This window comes from Macaca thibetana, chromosome 9 (genome assembly GCF_024542745.1).
Source record: "Macaca thibetana thibetana isolate TM-01 chromosome 9, ASM2454274v1, whole genome shotgun sequence".
Classification (NCBI taxonomy): domain Eukaryota; kingdom Metazoa; phylum Chordata; class Mammalia; order Primates; family Cercopithecidae; genus Macaca; species Macaca thibetana.
The window spans coordinates 118,981,005-119,007,587 of record NC_065586.1 but is presented as its reverse complement, the minus strand read 5'-3'; the positions used below and the strand labels follow the sequence as shown (position 1 = coordinate 119,007,587).

Genomic DNA, 26,583 nt, shown 5'->3' with positions numbered 1-26,583 from the left:
TCCATACAACAAACCTGTACTCAACATAATGCCTAATCTCAGCAAGCATGCAGATAGTAGGGAACACAGATATATAAACTGGCAAAGTCTGACACCAAGGGAGAATTATACTACCTAAAAAAGTGGTAAGTGCAGCACAGAGGAATTTGTTTAATTCTATAGCAGGATGAAGTAAGCTTGGTTTCACATGATAAATAGCATTTTTCCTACTATTGAAAAAAACGGCATTCTAGGTAGAGGAAACTGGAAGGTAGGCAGGGTTCATAGTATAAAGGACTCTGCCTGCTATGCTAAGGAGTGAAGGTGTTGATTCAGTCAGGAACATCAATCATCAGAAGGAGAAAAGGGCAGTGCAAAGAATGAAATGGAAGGAATGAAAATGACAGCTACTGACAGAAACTCCTGAAATTGTTCAGATGAAGCTAGTGCTTGGAAACAGAAAAAGCGAGATAGGAAAATCTTTCTTTAGGAAAATGAAGACTGGTGGTTTATTGGCTCTATGGAAATAAAGGAAAGGATAGACCATAGGAATCTTTCATTTTCTGATTCCTAGCCATTCAGCTTTATTTAAGGAAGTCAAAATCCAGTTTACAATATTGATATTGCTCATAAAATTGCAGATTAGTTTCTGAAGAGCCTATTTTCCTTCTGACTGTCCACATTTTTAGGATCAATGTTAACTTATGACCACAAGAAGCAGGAAGTACACGACAAAAATAATGACAAAGACAACTTAGAATGAGTCTGAAATATTAAAAAACCTTTGCAAACGAGGACTTTGCAATTCTGCTATGATAGACCTTTGGTGACATTTCTCTCTTCCAATCTTGGTGAATTCACCTATCATACATACATTCTGGTGATTACTTATAGAAAAATACAGTTGGTCATCATTTTTCTTGCTTTGACACAGGTAAACAGAATACAAAGGTTACTCTATTCTCGTTTTTAGCTAGAGGGCACACGACCTAGTACATAAACTCAAATGAAAACATAAGCAAAAAGATTAAAGTAATGTGCACTGAGTCATGAACACAGAATAGACAGCTCTGAAACAAAATTAGATTATGGGTGAGCAAAAACGTTATTTCCTAGAGAGGATACCACCTTAAATACAACTTTGGAACTCTAGATTATAGACGAGTGGAATTTCAGAGTTTCCTTTTTTCAAAAGACAGAAAAATAATCTGCACAAGCCTCTACAGGAAGAGGATGAGGGGGCACACTATATACAGTCCCATCCTGTGGGGCATCTAGAAAGTTCCATCTGCTCCCACTATTCTGTATCCATAGCCTTAAGCTTCTTCAAGACTGAATTCACATTCTACTTCAACAGAGTCCTGAGACCCCCTTTCCACACTACTCACGGTGCAGCCCCTGCCTTCGGTCCCTGGGTCTTTCTTGCATTTCAGATTTCTGTCACCCAGAGCGTCCAGTCCTGGCTGCCAGGGTTCCCGCGGCCCGAGGGGCAGGTCACACATGGGGTCAGGGGGTGTCAGCTGAGATGGGCACCCGGCGAAGGCCAGCATGGCTCAATGCCCATCACAGACGCCCTTCAACCCCAAAACCTCATCATCCGCTTCAACCTCCACTCTAACGCGAGAATATGTGTGAGGGAGGCTAGGAGAGTTCGGAGTAAAAATAACCAGAATTGGCAGCGCCTCCACCGCGCTCGCTGCCACAAACGCTGCAGACCCGACGGAGCGGAGGCAGAAAAGGCCCTGGCGTCCCCTCGGGAAAGAACGAGGTCAGGAGTCGGTCTTGCACGCCGCGTAGAGCGACGAGACCACACCTACCTGACCACAGACATTCCACACCAGCTCAGCAACGGCAGTCCACGCCGCCTGCTGTTTCTCCACAGCCAACGGCAAAAACACCCTAGTGCCGGCGCGCAGTGCACCGCGCCTGCGCATAGTCTCCAGCGAGCGAGCGAGCGAGCGAGCGAGCGAGGGTCTGCCAGTCCACAGGCTCCGCTCTCCCCCGCTTCCCCGCACACTACGAGCGCCGCGCCTGAGTCCAGCAGGCACATGCGCATGCGTAGCTCTGGTGCCTGCTCTCCCAACCAAAGCCAGAAGTGGCCGGTACTTGAAGCGGAGTGAGCCGGAAGTCGCTTTGCAGCCCACTTTCACGTTGTACCGGCGGAAATTCAAGCACTGGAAGAGAGGTTCCGGGGCTGGGCTGGCCTGACTGAAGGCGGCAGAATGGAGACACGGACCGAGGACCGGGGCCTCACCCGCCGCCCCACGCTGGCCTCTTCTTGGGATGTTGCAGGCGGGGCCCTGACCCACAACCTCCTTCTCACCCGGGCCGGTCTCGGCCCCGGTGACTTCGACTGGGAGGAGCTGCTGGCGCCGCCTGCTCCAGGGTGCGCCGAGCCGACGGGGACGGGGTCGCTACGCGCGGCAACTGCCCCGCTCCTCTGGGAGCTGTGAGGGGAGGCGAGAGGATCTGAGCCCGGGATCCGGGAGAGCAGTTGGTGCCGGGTCTCTAGTGGGGGAGGGGAGCTGCGAGGTGGTCCGGGGTGGGTCCGGCCGGGAAGGGGCCGAGGCTCCCGGGCGTGAGCGGGGGAAGGTGACCCGGACTCGGAATTTCATAAACGTGCGGGACAGGCGTGACAGCTCCTCAGGGCTGCTGTCAAAGTCAGTCCGCCCACCTACCCTCAAACAAGCCACCTCCTCTCCACCAAAATAGGCTGTGTAAAACGTCTAGCTATAGACGACCGTCGTCGACTTAATTTCGAAAAAAATACACTTTTGTCGTTTATTGTGCCCTGCTCCTACTCCTGTGCACACAGTAGGTGTCCAGTAATTTATGTAATTATCCGAGAGTCAATGGCAGGAGATTGAGTACAGTGTTGATGATTAAGGGAAAAATGAGAGGGGAAAGCCCTGATGTGTGACACCTCCATTTCCGTGTGAATTCTGTGTTGAGTGCTTGTTGGATGCTTGGGAAGGTGCTTGGACCTCAAGGGCAAGTGGAAGTGAGTTAGAAGAAAGAAGCCCCTGCCGGGCGCGGTGGCTCACGCCTGTAATCCCAGCACTTTGGGAGGCCGAGGCGGGCGGATCACGAGGTCAGGAGATCGAGACCATCTTGGCTAACAAGGTGAAACTCCGTCTCTACTAAAAATACAAAAAAATTAGCCGGGCGTGGTGGCGGGCACCTGTAGTCCCAGCTACTTGGGAGGCTGAGGCAGGAGAATGGCGTGAACCCGGGAGACGGAGCTTGCAGTGAGCAGAGATCGGGCCACTGCACTCCAGCCTGAGCGACAGAGAGAGACTCCGTCTCAAAAAAAAAAAAAAAAAAGAAGAAGAAGAAAGCAACCTCATGATCTAACAAGTGGGTTATGAGTCATGTTCAGAGAAGTATACTGTGTGATGTTTTCACCAATTTTCCTCTCAGCCAGGATCTGGTGATTTTGAAGAGAAACCTGAACAACCAAGATGAAAAGCCCTGCTTCCTTTACCTGAGGTGTGGCCCTGATGGAGGTGAAGAAATCGCTTCTATTGGCATTTTAAGTTCAGCAAGAAATATGGAAGTGTACTTAGGAGAGGAGTACTGTGGAACCAGTAGGGGCAAGAATGTTTGTACTGTCCTGGATGACAGGTGTGTGGCTTGTACACGGGAAAATGTTCTTCTGAATTAGTGTTTTGAGTTTTCTCACTTTTTGCAATAATTATTGATTCTGACATTGATGCCATATGTTATGGGAGAAAAGATAAAAATGTGCCAGTAGGCATAGAAGTTTAGAACTTTAGAGATCTTAAAGACAGTGTAGATCAGCCTGGTTATTTTTTAAATGTTGAAGTTTAGAACTAACAGTGGAGGTGAATTGGTAGGAGGTCATAGCTAGTTAGTGGAAGAGTTTTATTAGAATGAAATTTTGAGAGGTGTGTCTCTTTCCTTAAACTCACAGCAGTCTGTCTTCCAAAAGTTAACTTGGTAGTCAGTCTGGAACTTTGAACACATTTTCTTCTTGGAAGCCCATTAGAAATGGTGGAGGGATCTAAGACTGTGCTACATAAACCTATTTATTAACCTGTAACGCAACTTGTAATTTTTTTTCTTATGAAGATTTTTCCCCAGTGTGTCTTTAATGTAACCCAAAATATGACTGTTTTGTATCCTGCATGTTGGAAACAATTGCTGTGTTTATTGAGCTTTAAAATACAGTCTGGCTACATGGTTGTACCTATGTTGTATAATGTAATTTTCTCATTGAGCCTAGTAAGTGGTAGATGTAGTCATAGGCAATGTGCTTCAGTAATGGATCCCAACTCTTCATGCCTCACCAGGAAAACTGAATCTTAGGATTTAAATACTGTTCTGGAAACATTTATTTGTAAGTGTAAATATTAAAAGTGACAACATATGTAAGTAAAAAAAATTAATTCTTTTTTTATTTTTAGTGAACATGAAAAGGTTATTTTGTACAAAAAATATCTAAAATTGGAGTCCTCCACACATGCTTGTAAAATAAAGGTAAGTTGTCAGTTGTTAACTAATTTGACAACTAAGTTGTTTTTGTACTCTGTGTATGCTTGTTTTCTTTTGGATTAGTAATACAATTAGTCCAACTTGCTTGTTTTTTTTTGTTTTTTTTTCAAGACAGTATCTTGCTCTGTTGCCCAGGCTGGAGTGCAGCGGGACAATCATGGCTCACTGCAACCTCATCTCCCGGCTCAAGCTAACTTCCCACCTCAGCCTCCTGAGTAGCTGGGACTACAGGCATGCACCACGATGCCTGGTGTTTTTTAATTTTTAGTAGAGATGAGGCTCAGAAATACTTAGTAAACATATAAAAAGAAATTGCTTTTCTAAAAAATTATCAGCCCTTTTTAACATTGTATTAAAAAAAAATTTTTTTTTTTAATTTTTCACCCGGTGACCAGGGAGTAGACTTTTTCTCTTAAAATTTAACGATGAGTCCACGTGCAGTGGTACATTTTTATAATCCCAGTTACTCAGGAGGCTGAGGTGGGAGGATTGCTCAAGCCCACGAGTTCAAGACCAACCTGGGCAACAGAGTGAAACCCCATCTCACTAAAAAAATAATAAAAATAGAATTTGACCATTTATTAACTTTGGATAATGTATTGTTAATATAGTAGTGCTGTGTATTTTGAAGTGTTGGGAAATTGAGCAAAAAACATTTTTAAAAACTCTGTATAGTGGTGGCAAAAACCCATAAGCAGTTTTGGCCCCATTTATAAAAGAATGAAATTGGCCGGGCACGGTGGCTCAAGCCTGTAATCCCAGCACTTTGGGAGGCCGAGATGGGTGGATCACGAGGTCAGGAGATCGAGACCATCCTGGCTAACACGGTGAAACCCCGTCTCTACTAAAAAATACAAAAAACTAGCCTGGGCGAGGTGGCAGGTGCCTGTAGTCCCAGCTACTCGGGAGGCTGAGGCAGGAGAATGGCGTGAACCCGGGAGGCAGAGCTTGCAGTGAGCTGAGATCCGGCCACTGCACTCCAGCCTGGGCGACAGAGCGAGACTGCGTCTCAAAAAAAAAAAAAAAAAAAAAAAAAGAATGAAATTAGAGAAGTTTCAAGCAAGAGAACCAATAAGTTTAAGAGATTAGACTGTTGTCTTCAGCATGAAAAATATTGTTAAGGTAACTGTTAGTTGTGTCTTCAGAGTCTAGGGATAAGGTAATGAGTTGGAAGTCCTCAGCCCTGAGTGTTAATTCAGTTCTGTCGCTGACTAGTGGATTAGTCTTGGGTAAATTTTGGACCTATCTCAGGGGTAAAATTAGCTGAAGAAAATTCTTGGATTTTTTTTATCTCTAAAATTCTGTACTTACTATCATTACTTATAGAAGATTGAAACTTATTTTTACAATAAGAAAAAATAAGTGATTTTCACAGGCAGATAGCAAACTCACGGAACTGATTATCCCAAGATGTTGTTTTGGATAGTATATATTAAATAACTTCTAAAACCATTTGAATAAAGTGATATATTCATTCAACAAAGATTTGAGTGCCTCTTAATGTCAGGTACTATACCAGTCATTTAGGAATTAGCAATAAGTAAATAAACTGAAATGTCTGCCCTTATGTTGCTTGTGTTCTAGTGGGCGAGACAGACAATAAGGAGACCAATGAGTATAATAAGTATTATATTTAATGCTGAAAAAGGCCATGGGGTTAAGAAGAGAAAGGGGAACTACAGAGAAGTTGAGAGGTAGGAGGTTAATAGGGTGTTTCCTTAAAATGTTGAAGACAGTCACGTCTTTGGTTCAACACTCAAGAGATCTTGGATCATGAGTCTGTATTGACCTATGTCCTTGTTTGATATATGAACCTGTGTGTGTCTCTGAAGGTGAATGGTTTTTTTTTTTAAACTGTTCTATGAAAGTACATGGGAATGCAAAGGGTTATTTCAGGGAAACTCTAGGATTGATAGGAAAGCTTGTTCTGACGCAAGGTTTTTGAGCACTTACAAGTTTTTGAGCACTTAGTGGTCGCTACTGGACATTTTAACATATAATCCTCACAACAACTATGTGAAATCATTGCTACTGTCTTCTCTCATTTTAATCCTGACTCAGATTTAGCATTTGCCCAGGGTCACACAGGTTGTAAGTACCAGAGTCATAATTTAAACTCAGGTTTGTCTGATTCTAAAGCCTGTTCCCTTTCAATTTTGCTACTCTGTTGTCTGTACCACAAATGAAATGTCTCGTTTCAGAAATATGGACAGAATAAAATGTTGGATAAACTACAGGGATAGAAGCCAAAAGAGCTAGGTTTCAAGCTGGTCCTTTACTAATTGAGTGTCCTTTAACAAGTTAGAAAATCACCCTTGAAGTCGTCATTTCTATGTGTAATCCAGCAAGCTATGTTACATCATTCTGATATTCTCTTATAGTTCTGAATTTGAAAGGATTGAATTTTACTTATTATTTCAGTAAACATTTTGCATGGGCATCTGGCCAGTCTTATTTTTTGTTAAGTAGCAAGTTGTGGTATGTTAAGGTCTCAGATTGGTAGGTATATTGTAGTTCCCCTTTATCTGCGGTTTTACTTTCCCCGGTTTCCATTACCCACAGTCAGCCGAGGTCCAAACATATTAAATAGAAAATTTCAGAAATAAACAATTCATAAGTTTTAAATTGTGCTTCATTCAGAGTAGTATGATGGAATTTCCTGCCATCCTGCTCAGTCCTGTCTGGAACATGAATCATCCTTTTGTCTAGTGTATCCCTACTGTATATGTTACTGCCCATTAGCCACTTACAGCCAAATGTATCATCAGAAGGTCAGTAGTAGCCTAGTGCTGTATTACAATGCCTATATCATTCACCTCACTCCATCTCATTATGTAGGCATTTTACCATATCACATCATTACAGGAAAGGTAATGATTGACCTTCTGATGATACATTTGGCTATAAGTGGCTAATGGGCAGTAACATATACATAACTTTTATTATATTGTCAAAATTATTCTGTTTTATTATTAAACGCTTACTATACCTAATTTATAAATTAAACTTTATTATAGGTATGTATGTATAGGAAAAAATATAGAGGTTGGTACTATATGCAGTTTCAGGGAGCCACTGGAGGTCTTAGAACACATTCTCCACAGGTAAAGAGGGACTATTGTAGTTTATTTTTAGTTCTTTAAATAGGTAAACATTTATTTAACCACCTCATTTGTTATTGTACATGAAGTCTTAATTTTTGAAAGGACTCTTTTATTTAAATAGTTCATCTGAGCCTCATGATAAATTGGAATTTTTCCTAACTATTGCTGTTCTAGAGAAAAGTTTAAAATATACTTGAAGTTAGTTTTTAGATTCTTGAATGCTTCACTCTTGTTTAGGTGATACCAAGAAGTGACCTTAAATGATGATTGTTTTTAATATCATTATTTTCTGGAACTTTTGTTTTATAATAGTTGCTCTCCTTTGGCGAAAGGCAGCGTGTGTTCATCAGTAAAGTTGTGGTACACATGAGATCAGTTTTGGCAAATTCTTCAACAAGCTTTCCTGCTCTAGGATCAAGGATAGACCTTGACAAGGTCCAAACCATAATGGAATCCATGGGGTCAAAGTTATCTCCTGGAGCTCAGCAGTTGATGGATATGGTTAGATTTCAGCAGCGGGTAAGTAGAAATGGATTTCTTTCCAGATGCCATTGACAATTTCAGAACGATTGCTTTTTGTAAAGAAATGTATGACTTAAAATTTTCCTTTTATACTGATTTAACTGTTATCTTTTAGTTTTATAGAAGTTAACTTTATAGATTTGCCCTTCTACAAAGTGTTTTGACTACACATTTTCATACTTTTTATGAATTCATTCATTCAGCAAGTTTTTTTTCTTGCAGTGAACAAGGCACTGGTTTGAGCAATTTTGAGTGTGCAAAGATGATCAGTTAGTCTGTAGTCTTTAAGAATTTTTACATTCTGGAGCATGTAAGTGGGGAATGATGAAAACACTAAGGAAAGGCTCACTAAAGGAAGTGGTATTTTATCTAGCCCTTTAAAATGAAGGGTGGGATTAGGCAAGTAAATTAGAAAGAAGGCCGTTTCAGACAAAAAATAAGGTGAATAAAATCTTCAATGCTAGAAGAATTTGATATAGCTGAAAAATGAATAGTAGTTCATTTCTCTGAAGCAAAACAGTAATAGGGGAAGTTTAAAGTAGATTTCAGCTAGATCATAAAGAGCTTTGGATCCTACTTTAAATTTGTAGATGTTTTTGACTTATGTTTCAAGAAATGTTAAGCCACTGTCATGTGTAAGGTGAATCTGAAGAAGGTGAGACTATAAGGAGAAGACAACAAGCTGCACGTTATTCCCCTCATCCAGATAAGAGTGAATGAGGTCTAAGATTGAACATAGTAACATAATGCTGGATTGTGAGATGCTAAAATGATGGAGCCATTGGGACTTGACAGCTAACTTAATATTGGTATTATGATAGAAAAAACAAGTTAAACATGAAATCGAGGCTCTGAAGATGGTGATGCTAATAATATAAATGCAGCCCAAAGGAGGAGGATGCTTGGAGGAAAAAGGAATTTAATTTTGGGAACATTGAGTTTTAGCTGTGAATAAGACATTCCCTGGAAGTATGTTGCAAACATCTGGAAACAGAGGATTAGGAGAAATGGAATGAACTTTCAGTGGCTGGAAGGAAGTTTAGGGGTGTTCCCACAGTAGCTAACAGGTACTGTGGTGAAGGGAGGGACTGAAGCAAGGAAGAAAGACCCTTGGAGAGTAGCTGCATTTGTAAAGATACAGGGAGAGGAGAAAGGTAACCGGAAATGTAGAAGGCAGCAGTGTGATAGAGTAGCAAGAGAAAGGATTTGATGTTAGGCAAAGTGACTTCAAGCTCTTGTCCTGCCTCTTCTTAGTTCTGCATCCTATGGCAAGTTGATTCATATTTTTTTCAATATGAATTCCTCATATACAAAATCTAAATGATAACACTGTAGGGATCACAGAATTGATGTGAAAATTTTAAATAATGCAAGAACTCCTTGTAGATTTTGTGTGGTTCACAAATATTAATGTCCCAGTATTGTAATATGGGCTGAGTTAAGAGAACCAGGAGAGCTGAAGATTATGGAAACCACAGAAAGAAGAATTTCAAAAAAGATGGAAATGTGTACTTTTCTTCCTCCCACACCATGTTCTCACCTGGACACCTCAGGAGATTCCTAACTGGCCCTCCTGCCCTGCTACAATCCATTCTCCACAATGTACCGAGAATGACCTCAAAGGGTAATTGGATCTCATCCTTCTCCTGTGCAAAGCCCCCTGACTGCTTGCCTCCCTTTGTACTTAGAGTTAATCCTGATTCCTTACCTTGATCTCTAAAATGTAGGCCCTGCTTGCCTTCTCAACCTCATCTCCTGCCATGTTTCCTTGGGTAGCTTGCTCCAGACATTCTGATGTTTATATTCCATAAAATCTAAATATATTCCCACCTCCAGACCTTTGCACTCATAACTGCTCTCTGTGTCCAGAACCCCCTCTCTGTGATACTTCTGTATCTGCATTTTTCTTATTCAGATCTCATTTTAATGTTACATCGTTAATGACAACTTTCTTAGCCAACCAGTGTAAAGTAGCATGTACCTCCAAATCCATATCAGTTTCATCAGTGCTCTTTTGACCACTTTGTTGTTGTTTTTGTATTGGTTGCATGTTTATCTCACTAAAAGATAAGCTTCATGCAAACAAGACTTATGTGTCTTGTTTATGGCTCCAAGTACATATACACAGTCATGTGTCAATTCACAGTGGGGATATGTTCTGAGAACATAGGTGATTAGGGGATTTCACGGTTGTGAAACCATCATAGTATGTACTTGCAGAATCCTAGATCATATAGCCTACTATCTACCTAGGTTACAAACCTGTATAGCATGTTACTTTACAGAATAGGCAGTTATAATGGTAAGGATTTGTGTATCTAAACATAGAAAAGGTACAGTAAAAATGTAGTATGCAAGATGAAACATGGCACGCCTCTGTAGGGCACTTACCATGAACTAATCTCGCAGGACTAGAAGTTACTCTAGGTAAGTCAGTAACTGAATATGAAGGCCTAGAACATTACTGTACACTGCTTTAGACTTTATAAACACTGTACATTTAGGCTATGCTAAATTTTTTAAAGCATTTTTTATTTTTCAATAATAAATTAACCTTAACTTATTGTAATTTTTTTTTTTTTTTTGAGACAGTCTTCTTCTGTCGCCCAGGCTGGAATGCAGTGGCATGATCTTGGCTCACAGCAACCTCTGCCTTTCTTCTCCCTCAGCCTCCCTAGTAGTAGTAGCTGGATTGCAGGCACATGCCGCCACACCGGACTAATTTTTTATTTTTAGTAGAGATGGTGTTTTGCCATGTTGGCCAGGCTGGTCTTGAACTCCAGGTTCTCAGGTGATCCACCCTCCTCAGCCTCCCAAAGTGCTGGGTGGGATTACAGGCGTGAGCCACCATGCCCAGCCTATTGTAACTTTTTAACTTTTTACACTTAAATTTTAAAAATGTTTTTGACTCTTTTGTAGTAGCACTTAGCTTAAAACACAAACTCATTATATAGCTGTAAAAATATATTTGGTTTCTTTATATCCTTTTTCTATTAAGCTTTTTTTGTATTTTTTTTTTTTAATTTTTAAACTTTTTTGCTTAAAACAAAGACACAAACATTCACATTAGCCTAGGCCTACAGAGGGTCAGGATCATAAGTATCACTGTCTTTCACCTCCATATCTTGCCCCACTGGAAGATCTTCAGAGATAGTAATACCCATGGAGCTGTCATATTGTATAATAACAATGTCTTCTTCTGGAAGACCTCCCAGAGGACCTGCCTGAGGTGGTTTTACAGTTAACTTTTAGAATATATAAGCAGAAGGAATATACTTTAAGACTAAAAATATAGTATCATAAATACATAAACCAGCAACATAGTCATTTATTATTATTATTATTACTGTGTAGTATATGGTGTACATAATTGTACATGCTATGCTTTTTTTTTTTTTTTTTTTTTTTTTTTTGAGACGGAGTTTCGCTCTGTTGCCCAGGCTGGACTGCAGTGGCACAATCTCGGCTCACTGCAAGTTCCGCCTCCCGGGTTTATGCCATTCTCCTGCCTCAGCCTCCCGAGTAGCTGGAACTACAGGCGCCCACCACCTCGCCTGGCTAGTTTTTTTGTATTTTTTTTTTTTAATAGAGAGGGGGTTTCACCGTGTTAGCCAGGATGGTCTTGATCTCCTGACCTCGTGATCCGCCCGTCTCAGCCTCCCAAAACATGCTATGCTTTTATATGGCTGGCAGTGCAATAGGTTGGTTTACACCAATATTGCCACAAACATGTGAGTAATGTGTTACTGTGATGCCACTTGGCGATTGGAATTTTTTAGCTCCATTATAATCTTATGGGACTACTGTCATATGTGGGTCCATTGTTGACCAAAACTTTGTAATGTGACACATACATACATATATATGTGTGTGTGTGTATGTGTGTATATACATGTATATATACATGTATATATGTGTGTATATGCACACACACCTATTGAATTGATCAACTGTTTCTTGGAGATCCTCGGGGAGTAAGTATGAATAGTGACGAGACATGAACCAAGTTGTGAGGGATTAGGTAGTAAGGTATTTAGGTAGTAACTGGGTATATGGGATGTGGAGTTACTAAGTGCACACGGCTTTTTTTTTTCAAGTTTAGAGATAAAGAGGAAATTAGAAGATACTTTTGTAAAGGAATATTGAAGATAAATGAAGACTTTGACAAGTTGTGAGATTTGAGCTTTATTAAGAATTTATTTAGGGCAGTGTATTTTTTCAAGTACAGTCCATCATTGAACACCTGTGTCAGAATCCTTTGGAAGGTCTTCAAAATGCAGATTCCTGGCCCTCACTACTCATTCCCAGAGGGTGGGGTCCAGGAATCAGTGTTTTAAACAGTCATGTCTAAGTGAGTTTTATGTACATTGTAGTTTAATAATAACTCTTTTAATGGAAGATTTTTAAAAGGAAGCAATTGTTTGTGAACAAATTTTGGAAACAATTAGAGAATATTAGTTTACTGTCTGATTTCTCTATTTTAAAATCTTGACTTTAGGAAAAAATAAAACTAGATGTATTTTTATTTTGGCCGTGTCTTTAAATTTTTATAGTTTTATTTATAAGTAATTTTTCTTCACCATGAATTTTAACCAACACGGCCACCTGAGAATTCTTCATTTCCTATGGTGGCATGTAGATGTATCTGAATTTCTTGATATTTAATCCAAAGAGAAAAGATCATCTAAAGAGCTCTCATCTCAGAAAATGACCTTTTTAAAATTGTGGTAAGAATACTTAACATGAGATCTACCCTCTTAACAAATTTTTAAATGTACAATATGGTGTTGTTAACTATAGACCCTATTGTACAGAAGGTCTGTAAAACAGATTCATCTTGTAAAGCTGTAACTTTATACTCACTGAATAGCCATTCCTCGTTTCTCCTTCCCCCCATCTCCTAGCAACCACCATTCTACTCTCTCTTTCTGAATTTAATTATTTTAGATACGTCACATTAGTGGAATCATCCATTATTTATTCTTCTGTACGTGGCTTATTTCACTTAGCATGTATTCCAGATTGATCATATTGTCACATGACAAAATATCCTTCTTCTCAAAGGCTGAATGGTATTTCATTGTATGATATTCATTCAATGATATTTCATTTTCTTTATCAATACATCAGTCAGTGAACATTTAGGTTGTTTCTGTATCTTGGCGGTTGTGAGTACTGCTGCAGTGAACGTGGGAGTGCAGATAATCTTTTTGAGATCCCAATTTCAGTTCTTCTGGATATACGCCCAGAAGTGGGATTGTTAGATCATATAGTAGTTCTATTTTTAATATTTTGAGGAGCCTCCATACTGTTTTTCATCACTACTGTACTATTTTACATTCTTAACCAATGACTAATTTTCATAATCAGTGAATTTTTATAAACAGAATATTATATGTCAGAAAGGAAAAATTTACATAGCAAATACCTTTACATGTAGATTTTTCTGTTTAAATGTTCTGCCTCCTTAATGTTCACCCGTAATTTTGATATTGACTGTAGTGTAAATATTATTACTTTTAATGTAGTTTTCCACTGTACATTTTGTTTTGAAATGTCATAGAGAAATAAATGGACTTTCCTGTTATAACTGAATAACTTCCTTTGAGCTTATGGGGAGTTGTCCAATGTTAACATTTTGTAATTTTACTTAATTCATCTTATTCCAGGAATATTTAAATATTCAGGTTTATTCAAAACTTGCATTTTATAAAACAAGATAAACTTACAATAGGTTAACATTTCTCTATAAAGAGCACTTTTCCAAAGTGCAGTTTGTAAAAAGTTAGATGGGGACATGACATTACAAATCTTCCCCCAGCTTCCCTGGCCCTTATTTTTCTCCTTTCCACTTTATTTTTCCCTAAAGTATTTATCACCATCTCCATTTCATGATACATTTTTTCTTTCTTTTCTTTTCTTTATTTTTTTCTCTTCTTTCTTCCTTCTTCACTTCTTTTCTCTTTCTCTTACTTTCTTTCTTTTATTTCCCCTTTTTCCTTCTTTTCTTTTGTAGTTTGTCATACAGGTTCTGTGAGGTCAGGGATTTTAATTTATTTTGTTCACTGCTTTATTTCCAGTGCTTGAAACAACACCTAGCACAGAGTAGATTCCTGGTAAATATCTGTTGAATAAATGAATGTTGTTCTGGCTTAGTTTAGTAATAACTTTTTAGAATATCTGTAAGTATATGAACTGAGTTTCTTCAGCTAATTTACATATTGCTTTTTCAGTCTGTTCCACCAGCTGTTGAACAGCAATAAGTGTGGGATGATACCCCCGATAAGAATCTATAGTAGACTTTTATGTTTTGAATTTAGAGTAGAGCCATATGCCTTAACACTTAGGCTAGAGGTATTTTCTTTTATCTAATGGAAAAATTAAAGAGCATAAAAGGGAGATATTGTAATCATCCTTTCAAGGTAAGCCAGAATCTTCTCAGGAAATAATACTGCATAAGCAGTTGAATTGAGGCTGCAAAACAACTCTCATTATCCTGGGAATTCTTAAACCCAGCCAGAAGTAGCTAATTTCAGTCATTGAAAATGTCACAAATGTATCCATAGAGCATCTAACTTTAAATAGCGTAATTATCTGTGTAGTTTCCAGGAAAAATTCATTGCAAAAGAGTCTACTGGATAAAAGTCAGTGACTTACCATATTTTGACAGTTGGGAATGATATAATTGAATTTTAAGAAACTTATCTGTTCTTGTGACTCAGTTGAGAGTAGTACATTTTATTATCATAAAGAGAATTTGTAGTGGAAACGTTAGTGTCAGTGCAGTTTGACTATTCATGCTAGTATTTATTTAATATTTTATTTTGGGAAAAACTACAATGAAATAATTGAAAGTCATGACTGGAGTTAAGTGGCCTGCATTCATGTCCCAATTCTGCCACTTACTGGCTGGTTACCTTGGCTACGTACCTTTAGCCTTGGTCTCCTCAGCTTAATATTGGGATAGTATTAGTGGGATAGTATTTATAAGGATGTTTCGAGGATCAAATGAAACAATACACAGTGCCCAACTCATAGTAATTACTCCAAAAGTTAGCTGTCAGTATTATTAATATTAACATTTACTTGTTTACTTTGTTTAGAATTGTATTCCCATTGGAGAGCAGCTTCAGTTGGTGTTGGGCAATTCTGGATACAAGCATATGATTGGACTACAATCCTCATCTACCTTAGGAGCCTTAGACAAGTCATCCTCCACACCTTTTCCTTTTAGAACTGGATTGACATCTGGGAATGTGACTGAAAACTTACAAACTTACATTGATAAAAGTACACAACTACCTGGTGGAGAGAATTCTACCAAGCTTGATGAGTGTAAAATTGTGCCTCAAAACCATTCCCTTCTTGAAAATGATCTTAAAAATGCAATGTCCTCTTTCTTACCAAAGAAAGCAAGTGACAACTCAAATATACCTAACTCTGAGTTGCTACCTTTTCTCCAGAATTTATGTAGTCAAGTTAATCATCTCCGTGTGGGAAATAAGACCGAGTGTCAGGAAAACATCACCAAGCACGGTGAACGCATTCTTGGTGTTGGGTAAGTATTATTTTAAGACGTGTGAAGTTTTGATTTGGTAGGTGGAAAAATCAGATAAAAGGAAACAGATTTGTCTCAATGAGTACTCCTAAAATGCGTTTCCAGAGAAAATTTTAGCAAGTTTTACATTTTACCATTAACACTTAAAGGGGATAACTAATGGATTACTTTGAAAGAAGTCCCTATAACTGGAGGTTTTGCACACTTCTCAGGCATTTTGTGGAAGGGTCACAAGTATTCGTTCACAGTTGGAATAGAAAGTAATTTGCATGAATGGAAGGGAGCTGTGGGAATCATAATCTTTATGTTGTTTTTATATATTTGTACTATTTTGTGCCTGGGTATGTTAAGCATGTCATTGTGACATTTTCCTTGAAGATTATGTTTGATCTAGGCAAATTCCTGAATTATTAAAAAACTATATTACGATAATAATAATTTGTAGTTAACAGGCTATTATCCCCAGTCTCTTAATCCCTTATTTTGGCAGTACATATTTGATTAAGAGGTAGCTAAGTATTTAGTATGTTCCTAATGAGTTATCAGATATGACATCAAAAGCATGATCCATAAAATAAAAAACTGATACATTGGGCCCCATCAAAATGTAAAACTTTTGTCTGTGAAAGACCCTGTTAAGGGAATTAAAATACAAACTGGGAGAAATTCTTTGCAAAGTACAAATCCAGCAAATGACCTGTATCTGAAGTACATGAAGAACTCTCAAAACTAAGAAAATAAAAATAAAACCTAATAATCCAATTCAACCATGGGCAAAAGAATAGTCATTTCAACAGACAGGATATACAAGTAGCAAATAAGTACACGGAAAGTTGATCAACACTGATTTCATGACTATTAGGGAAATGCATATTAAAACCACAAGGTATCACTACATATTTGGATGGCTAAATTTTAAAAATGGTAACAATACCAAATGCTGACAAAGATGTGTGGGAACTGGATCTCTCATACATTGTTGGTAGGAATATAAAATGGTACAGTCACTCTAAAAATTATTTTGACAATATCTTAAAAACTAAACATACAGTTACCATACAACCCAGCAGTTATACTCCTGGACATCCCAGAGAAATGAAAGCTCAGGTCTACACAGAAACTTGTACACAGTTGTTAATTAGACACTTTCTTTGTAATATCCCAAAAGTCCCAACTAAAATGTCTTAGCAATAGGTGAATGGTTAAACTGTGGTACATCCATATCATGCAATGCTGATGAGCAGTAAAAAACAACATGGACATCTCTCAAAGGCGTTTTGCTGAGTGACAAAAGATAATCTCAAAAGGTCACATACTGTATGATCTCACTTCTATAACATTTTCAAAATAATAAAATTGTGGAGATGAACAACATATTGATGGTTACCAGGTATTAGGGAAAGAAGATTTTAGGGAAGTAGATATGACAATAGAGGGGTAGCAGGAAGGAGATCATTGTAGTTAAAGAATGGTTCTGCCTCTTGATTATGGTTGTGGTTAAATAAATATGTGTACATGTGATAAAATGGCATAGAACTATACACACACATACTAATATCAATTTCCTGGTTTTGATATTGGATTATAGGTAGATAAGATGTAACCATTGGGAGGATTGGATAAAGGGCACTGAGAAGCTAGTATCTTTGCAACTTTCTGTGAATCCATAATTATTTCAAAATAAAAGAGTTTCCTAAAAACTCTCTTTGGTGTATTCTAGAGTAGTAGTTCTCAGACTTTTGTTCTTTACACTCTTAAAAATAATTGAGGACTCCAATAAACTTATGTAGGCTACATAAAAATATTTGTTTAAAAATAACAATAAACCCACTGTGTATTAACATAAATAACAGTCTTTATGAAAAAAAGCCAGATTTTAAAATTTTATTGAGAATAGTATTATTTTAAATGTACGTGAATCTATACATAATAGCTTTTGGCTGCCTTATATATATTGAATCATACATGTATAGTCAAATATAACTAGTAAGAGTACAGTAGGAATACTGAGAACAGAGTGGATTAATCTCTGAAAAAGCATATATTTATACACTAAATCTCTACTCCTTTGTGAAATTTTAGGAAAGAGAAGAATACACAACTACAGATTCTGTTAGTCATCAGAGCAGTAACATATATTTTGTAGCCTCTTTCATGAGTATGAGGATGAAAAAGTCAAATAATATCTTAGTATAAACCTACTTGTGACCTCAGTGAATTCCCAAAAGAATCATGGAGACCCCAAGGTTCTGCGGACCACATTCTCTGAGAGTTCCTGTTCTTACTTTGAGACAGAGTCTTGTTTTATCACCCAGGCTGGAGTGCAGTGCCGCAATCTCGGCTCACTGTAGCCTCTGTCTCCTGGGTTCAAGCGATCCTCCCAGGTAGCTGGGACTACAGGCGCCCACCACCATGCCCAGCTAATTTTTGTAGTTTTAGTAAGGGACAGAGTTTCACCATGTTGGCCAGGCTGGTCTCGAACTCCTGACCTCAAGTGATCCACTCACTTTGGCCTCCCAAAGTGCTGGGATTACAGGCGTGAGCCACCGTGCCTGTCCTGAGACTTACTATTCTAATGTTCATGGTGAACGTTAGAAATTGATGTTCTTTTTATTTATTTTGTTAGTTTGCCCATTCTAGTTAAATTCTCAAGTGTTTTTATATCAGGTTAAAAAATAACCTTCCAGTAGTTTAGTAAGGTTGTTTGTATGAAGGAAGAAAAACTTTATAGGGTTGCTTGGGGAAGTATTAGAAAATACACATGTTGACTTTAGAAGAAAATTGGGCAAGATCAGTTTTGATTTGGAACTCAAAATCAAAAAGACCCTTTCTAAAGACTTGCTCTTTGGGGGTTCCTTTTCACTTTAATATTTCTGTTCAATTGTATACTAAAAAAGAATTAAACAATAATGTGTTGGGCATTTAGGGCTGTGGTTGCCTATTGTGAATATATATTAGAACCTAGAAATGCGTTGTAAGAAGACAGAGCACGCTGTGGAGACAAATCTCAGCAATTTATGTTGGCTGTTCGTTTTATAAGCTTGGTTGATTTTGTTGTAATATTAGGGAAAATTTACATATTTTTAAAAATGTATTTTTAGAATGGAAGAGCAACCTGTTTGCTCCTACTTGGAAAAGATTCTTTCTAAAAATATGGAACTGATGGAAAAGAAACTTATGGATTACATTGACCAGCGAATATATAAACTCCAGGAGCACATTGATGATAAGATTGCTTTGTTAATGGATTTGCTGCAAAATCCTAACTCCCCGCCCACTGGGATACCTCTGAGACATTATGACTCTGGAGAAAGACTTTCAAATGGAGAAAGATAAGCTCTCAACATAAACAGTGTACTGCAGATATTTATTACATATTTATTACAAAGCCAAAACCCAAAAATATTTATAAAAAGCAAGTATTTAATGTCCTTTGAGGGATCATTGTCTTACACAAAGTGACCTCAGTTTTCATTTTTACTACACTTGTTATTTTAAATCCAGTACTGTACACCGAGTTAATATGATACAGTCAAATTATTTTTGCTCACGATATTTTTCAGTCTTACAGAAATGTATGTATACTTGGGTTGAGTTCAAAATGCTTGAGGATTTCTAATACAGTTCATTAGTTTGTATTGTATATGTGTTTAAGTATAATTTTTATTTATATGAATATCTTATAGTCTTAGAAGTATGAAAAATAATGCTTAGAGTATTTGAATTTTTTTCTTTTTCTAATTGTCTTGGAAAATTGGATACTTAAGACTTGGAGCCTTTAATTCAGATTACCAGTTTACGTTTTGTATTACTTATCTGAGATAATGAATAAGATGTGATATTTGGCATGTGTAAAATTAGTTCACTCTGGGGCTGTTAATATTATTTGTTTCATTACAGAGTAGCTGTAGGTAGGAAAGTAAACATCAGAACCAGCCTAGTCCTTGTTATGATTAGTACTTTGGATTTGATGTTTCCTGTAAAACAGATGCAGTCATCTTGTTTGACCTCAGTAACAACTCCAGACAGTGTAAGAAAACCTCTCCTTTTGAGCTGATACGGGGTTTCTCCCCAGAATCCTTTTCTGGCATGTTTATTGTATGAAATACTGAGGCTCTCCATTTAAGGATGAACACATATGAGTCAAGGGATTGCAATTCTCTCTGATAGGCTTAGGTTTTGGATGTTGTAACTATTGTATATGCATTGAAGTGTGATATATTTGCATATAAAAATAAATGCACCTGCTCTGGGAACTACTTGTCTTTAGTTAGTAGAACTGTTTTATTTTCAACTAATCTTTACTTCAGATGTCTTATTTGAATACTCATTTAATGTTTTGGCAAATTTCTTCTTTAAAAGTGTTACCTGATGTAATTCCTGCGTGACATAACTGAATTTTTACCCTGCCCCAATAACTCTGCTTATCTTTAAGAAACAGGGTGCCTGTGTTGAAAAGTTCCCTTTGTAACCAGACCAGAGGAGACTGGTTACAACCGCGATAGCTGACCAAATGACTTTTAAAAGACCTCAGCCTTTTTATAATCTTATTTCTGTGCTAAATGACACTCCCACCAGCTCCATGACAGTTGACAATCGCCATGACAATGACCAGAAGAAGCCATGAAAGGACAAAAAGGAAGGCAGCACTCTGGTTTTAGGAAGTTCCCTGCCCATTTCTGAAAAATCCATGAATATTCCTCCCTTTGCTTTAATGTGAAACACCTTTACTAGAGAAATTATATTTTAACCCCCTCACTCCTCATTAGTTGAAAAGTTGATTTGTGAGCCATGCTCCTGCTTCTCAATTCTGTGGCAATTGAATAAAACCTGCACTGTTTGTCACTCTTTTTTGGTTTCATGTATCGGCTTTGTGACACCCAACAGGGAAAGACCCCATCTTCTGGAGGACCAGCTTTGTTGGTAACAAAAGGAGGGCTAATTTATATGCTGTTTGTTCATTTTTATCATACTACAAAGGTGATACAGTATATGGAACAAACTGTGACCATAGTAATGTCAGGATTTGCATATCCCTTTTGCTAGTCCTTGAAGGGCCATTATTTATGGGATGTTCATAACATATATAAGATAGTATCTCCGTTCTCATTGAGAAGTCTGTCTCAAGTTTGAATCTGTTAGTTGATAGTCCTGCATCTTGTGATAGTTGCAGTCTGTTCATTGATTCACCAAGTGCCTCGCTATGATGTAGTAGCAATTACTGTATTCCAAGCAAGGATGATGAATGAAGTTAGAGGCAGACAGTTGAAAGGCCAATTCTGAATTCCTTCTGCATGCATTTGATGATGAAGTAATTGGGAAGCAAGATCACAATAATTTTAAAGAGTAATATTTGGCAATTTGAAATTTGATAAATTTGTGATTTCTCTACATACTCTTATGCATTTGTTATTTGGAACAATGCCAGCATAACATAGAGGAACCGTTATTTGAATTAGCTTAGTGTTTATGTTAAAAGTCAAAGACAAAATATCCCTGAAAGTATTTCTTTTTTTTTCTTTTTTTAAGACAGAGTTTCACTCTGTCACCCAGGCTAGAGTGCAGTGGTGCGATCTCGTCTCACTTCAACATCCGCCTCCTGGGTTCAAGCAATTCAACTACCTCAACCTCCTGAGTAGCTGGGATTACAGGCGCACACCACCATGCCTGGCTAATTTTTGTATTTTTAGTAGAGACGGGGTCTCACCCTGTTGGTCAATCTGGTCTTGAACTCCTGACCTCAAATGATCCACCCACCTCAGCCTCAAAAAGTTCTGGGATTACAGGCGTGAACCACCGCACCCAGCCCCTAGAAGTATTTCTATTTCAAATGGCTGATTTAGTTTGGCTTCCCAGTGTGAGGTAGAAAACTTCTGAAATTAAACTATTATAGTCTGTCTGGGCCTGGTGGCTCACACTTTGAGAGGCTGAGGCAGGGAGTTTGAGTCCAGCCTGAGTAAACATAGTGAGGCCCTGTCTCTACAGAAAAAAAAGTGTTACAGTTAAGGAGCCATGCAGGGTCATTTATTAAGGGTCAGTATTTTTCATAGTTGCCAAAACATTTGATTAACAGGGAGATTAGTTTCCTTCCTTGAAACTGAAAAACAGTATTTTACTAGGATGTTTACATATTGACATTCACAAATGTTCAACTGTTTTCAAACTTATAGATGCATTATGCAAGTCTTTGCAGTGAATGTGTTTATAGAAGTTAATACATTTAATTTCTTGATTTCAGACTTAAAAAGCCATTTTAGGTTCACAGCAAAATTAAGAGAAGTTACAGAGATTTCTCATATATTCCCTGTCCTTACATGTGTATAACTTCCTCTACTATCAACATCCTCACTAAAGTGGTACATTTGTTACAATTGACGAGCCTACATTGACATCATTATCACCCGAAGTCTACAGTTCACATTAGGATTCACTCTTGGTGTTATACAGTCTATGGGTTTGGACAAATGTATAATGACATGTATCTACCATTATCGTATCATATAGACTAGTTTCACTGCCCTAAAAATCCTCTGTGCTACACTTACTCATCCCTCTGGCAGCCACTGCTCTCTTTACCATCTCCATGGTTTTCCTGTTTCCTGAGTTCCATATAGTTGAAATCCTATGGTCTGTAGCCTTTTCAGATTGGCCTTCTTTTACTTAGCAATCTTTAAGTTTCCTCCATGTCTTCTCATGGCCTATTTCTTTTTGTTTTGTTTTAACATAAAAATAGTTGGTTATAAATCAGAATTATAATTCTTCATGGTCCATATAAATAATGATAAAAAGCTAGGCATTACAGGACTTCTTGTATACCAGGATAATTTTCTTTTTTTAAAGCCAGGATCATTTTCTCCTAAGATAAATTATTAAACAGTTTCTATTTAATTGTGACTTATCCTTAAAAACAAAACATCTGTCAAGCTCAATACATTCAGTATAAGATATTTAGGTCATGTGGAGAAAATGACTCAATGTAGCCAACATACAGTTATCACTTGAGTGCATTTGTCATTCCCTCTGTCCCATGCAATGTCAGAATTCAGATTCCTGACCTTTAAAAATAAGGATTCTTCTGTGTTAAGATAATATTTCTCTATTTTAAAAATAATTTTTTTCTTTAAAAATATTGTGTGAGTTGCTGGTTTATCTAATTACTCATTTGGGAATTAAAATACATCGCTTTTGAGTTGGTTACCTAATAATAACATCTGTCATAAGGAGTCGGGAAGAAACAGTTACGTGTTGTTTTAAAAAATAAAAACATTATATTGTTAGTCAAAAGCCACGCAGGTAATGGTGAATTTTTAGTGTATATTTGTCTTAAAATGTTAGTGATTTGTATATTATCAACTGACAAAAATCCTGTGCATGCTTAATGAAAGAAAAAACACTTCAAAAGTGATATTTAGGGCTTCACTTAAGCCTAATGTGCCATAATGAGTTCTTAATTCATGAAATAGCTTTTTTCTTACTTCAACTGCTACTTGAACTTTGACCTGTGTTCAGATCAGTAGGTCCTATGTTTGAATCAGTTTGAAGAAATGTCTTGTTTCCTTTTAGAGATATGCCTTGATTGCAGCCAAGATTGATGGTCACTACTATCACATAACACAATCTCACACTGAAGATACACAAAATTCATTCATTTCTTCAGTTCATGAGTGTGCAATGCCAAGAGTGAATCCTAATATAAACTATGAACTTTGAGTGATAATGATGTCAATGAAGGTTCATCAGTTGTTAAAAATGTACCACTCTGGTGAGGATGTTGATAGTAGAAGAGGTTATGCACATGTGAGGATAGGGAATATATGAGACATCTCTGCCTCTTCTGTGTCTTCCTTTCAAAGACCTTAAACCTGAAATCTTCCATAATGTCCAGATAAGGGACAAGTCTCATCTCAGTTACATCTGAAACAGAATGTGGTCGCATTACAAGATGTACAAAGGTTCATGTTTTCAGTATTGAAAAAGATGATACCATTCTCTGAATTGTCCAGTTTGTGAACCCAAAAACTTACAGAGAGACAAAACCTTTAGCTCAGACTAATGTGAGCTAACACTTTGGATTTGTTCTCTTTGCAAGATAGCAAAGTTCCGTTAAGCCTAAAAATTTCTGAGTCCACATGTATTAATTAGGAAAGCAATACCTATGTATTACAATTCAAATACCTTTCCTTAATACTTGATATTGTTAATAAAGTAGATAGTGGTGTTGCGGGAAGTCAGGGACCCCGAACGGAGGGACCGGCTGAAGCCGTGGCAGAAGAACATAAGTTGTGAAGATTTCATGGACATTTATTAGTTCCCCAAATTAATACTTTTATAATTTCATATGCCTGTCTTTACTGTAATCTCTGAACATAAATTGTGAAGATTTCACGGACACTTATCACTTCCCCAGTGAATATCCTTGTAATTTCTTGTCTGTCTTTATTTTAATCTCTTAATCCCGTCATCATCTTTGTAAATTGAGGAGGATGAATGTCGCCTCAGGACCCTGTGATTGTGTCAACTGCACAAATTGTTTGTAGAGTATGTGTGTTTGAACAATATGAAATCTGGGCATCTTAAAAAAAGAACAGGATAACAGCGATGTTCAGGGAACAAGAGAGGTAACTTTGAACTGGCCTCCGGTGAACCGGACGGAACAGAACTATATTCCTCCTCTTTCATAAGCAAATAGAAATATCGCTGAATTCTTTTTCTCAGCAAGGAACATCCCTGAGAAAGAGAATGCGCCCTGAAGGTAGGCCTATAGACGGCCCCTTTTAAGGCGTCCTGTCTTTTATGGTCCAAGCCCATGGGATGAAATAAGCCCCGTCTCCTATAGTGCTCCCAGGCTTACTAGGATGGGAAAATTCCCACCTAATAAATTGTGGTCAGACAGGTTACCTGCTCTCAAACACTGTTTCCTGATAAGATGTTATCAATGACAATGTGTGCCCGAAACTTCATTAGCAATTTTAATTTCTCCTCATCTGGTGGTCCTGTAATCTCGCCCTGCCTCCATTTGCTTTGTGATATTTTATTACCTTGTGAAGCATGTGATCTCTGTGACCCACACCCTATTCGTGCACTCCCTCCCCTTTTGAAAATTGCTAATAAAAACTTGCTGGTTTTACGACTGGGGAACATCACGGATCCTGCCAACATGTGATGTCTCCCCTCAACACCCAGCTTTAAATTTCTCTTTCTTGTGCTCTTCCCAGCCGAGACACTTAGGAAATAGAAAAGAACTCACATTAAACATCGGGAGTGGGTTCTCCCGATAGTGGTGCAGTTAAAACTCATTCGCTTTTAGAAAAAAATTAAACTTGCTTTTAAAGTATCCCCCCCACCCATATTTCTGTTTTAAAAAAAAATACCTCATATATTTTACTGCTGCTCTTTCCAGCAGTAAATATTTTGCATATTTTAAAGTTCTAGTGATTATGGGCTGTAGCTATAGAAATGTTTTAAGTTAAATTATTTATAAGTACACATCCTATTTTGTCAATGAGGTAAATTTAATAACATTCTTTGAGTACTAGAAATAATTCCTATGGACATTAATTTCTCACGTTCATGTTTTTAATCTTTCCAAGTTTTGAAAACCGAAATTACATCATATTTGTCCTCCTACTTGCACACATATTTTCCATTATAAAAATATACAATGCTTTACTGAAATTATTACAATCATGTTGCTTAAAGATAGGGAAATATTCTGATACATGCATTACTAGGTGATTTCATTGTTGTGTGAAATCATAGAGTGTACTTACACAAACCTAGATATTATAATCTACTATACAACTAGGCTATATGGTATAGCCTATTGCTTTTAGGCTACGAACCTGTACAGCATGTGACTGTACTGAATACTGCAGGCAGTTGTAACACAATAGTATTGGTGTATCTAAACATAGAAAAAGTACAGTAAAAATATGGTATAAAAGGCCAGGCGTGGTGGCTCACAGCTGTAATCCCAGCACTTTGGGAGGCCGAGGCGGGTGGATCATGAGGTCAGGAGATCAAGACCATCCTGGCTAACACAGTGAAACCCTGTCTCTACTAAAACTACAAAAAATTAGCCAGGTGTGGTGGCAGGCACCTGTAGTCTCAGCTACTCTGGAGGCTGAGGCAGGAGAATAGCGTGAACCCAGGAGGTGGAGCTTGCAGTGAGCCAAGATCACGCCACTACACTCCAGCCTGGGCGACAGAGCGAGACTCCATCTCAAAAATAAATAAATAAATAAATACCTTAGCTTGTAATTTTTAACTGCATAAACTATACATTTTTGACTTTTTCACTTTTGTAGTAACATTTAGCTTAAAATATAAACACATTGTAAGCTGTACAAAATTCTTTATATCATTGTAAGTTTTTTCTGTTTTGAAATTTACATTTTTTTGGTTTTTAAACATTTTTGTTAAAAATGAAGAAACAAAAAGACATATTAGCCTAGGCCTACAGAGGGTCAAGATCAATAATATCACTGTCCTTTATCTCCACATTTTGTCCCACCGGAAGGTCTTCAGGAACAGTAATACCCACGGAGCTGTCATCTCCTGTGATAACAATGTCTTCCTCTGGAAGACCTTCTGAAGGACCTGACTGAGGCTGTTTTACAGCTTACTCTTTTTGTATAAGTGGAAGGAGTACAAAATAGGAACATATATAGTAGAATTATATAGTAGAAGGAGTCTAAAATAGGGACAGAAAATAGTAAATAAGCCAGTAACAATTTATTATTATCCAGTGTTAAGACATTACAACAGCAATGACATTACAAGGCCATAGGAATTTTTCAGCTTCATTATAATCTTACGGGACCGTGTATGGTAGATGCACCTGACAGTGATGACTTGACCATATCCTGAGAATGACCCTGTATGGCAGGCACACTTGAATGTGTG

The 26,583-nt window shown here is 37.8% G+C and overlaps 1 protein-coding gene across 1 annotated transcript; it reads left to right on the top strand.

Moving 5' to 3' along the window:
* The first annotated feature begins 1,985 nt into the window (after positions 1–1,985).
* Positions 1,986–20,528, top strand: C9H10orf88 (chromosome 9 C10orf88 homolog). The gene is made up of 6 exons (XM_050805429.1): positions 1,986–2,365; positions 3,400–3,603; positions 4,407–4,479; positions 7,911–8,117; positions 15,224–15,678; positions 18,780–20,528. Exons 1-6 carry the CDS (start codon positions 2,202–2,204, stop codon positions 19,012–19,014), a joined length of 1,338 nt encoding a protein of 445 aa, XP_050661386.1. The 5' UTR covers positions 1,986–2,201; the 3' UTR covers positions 19,015–20,528.
* Positions 20,529–26,583: the final 6,055 nt, after the last annotated feature.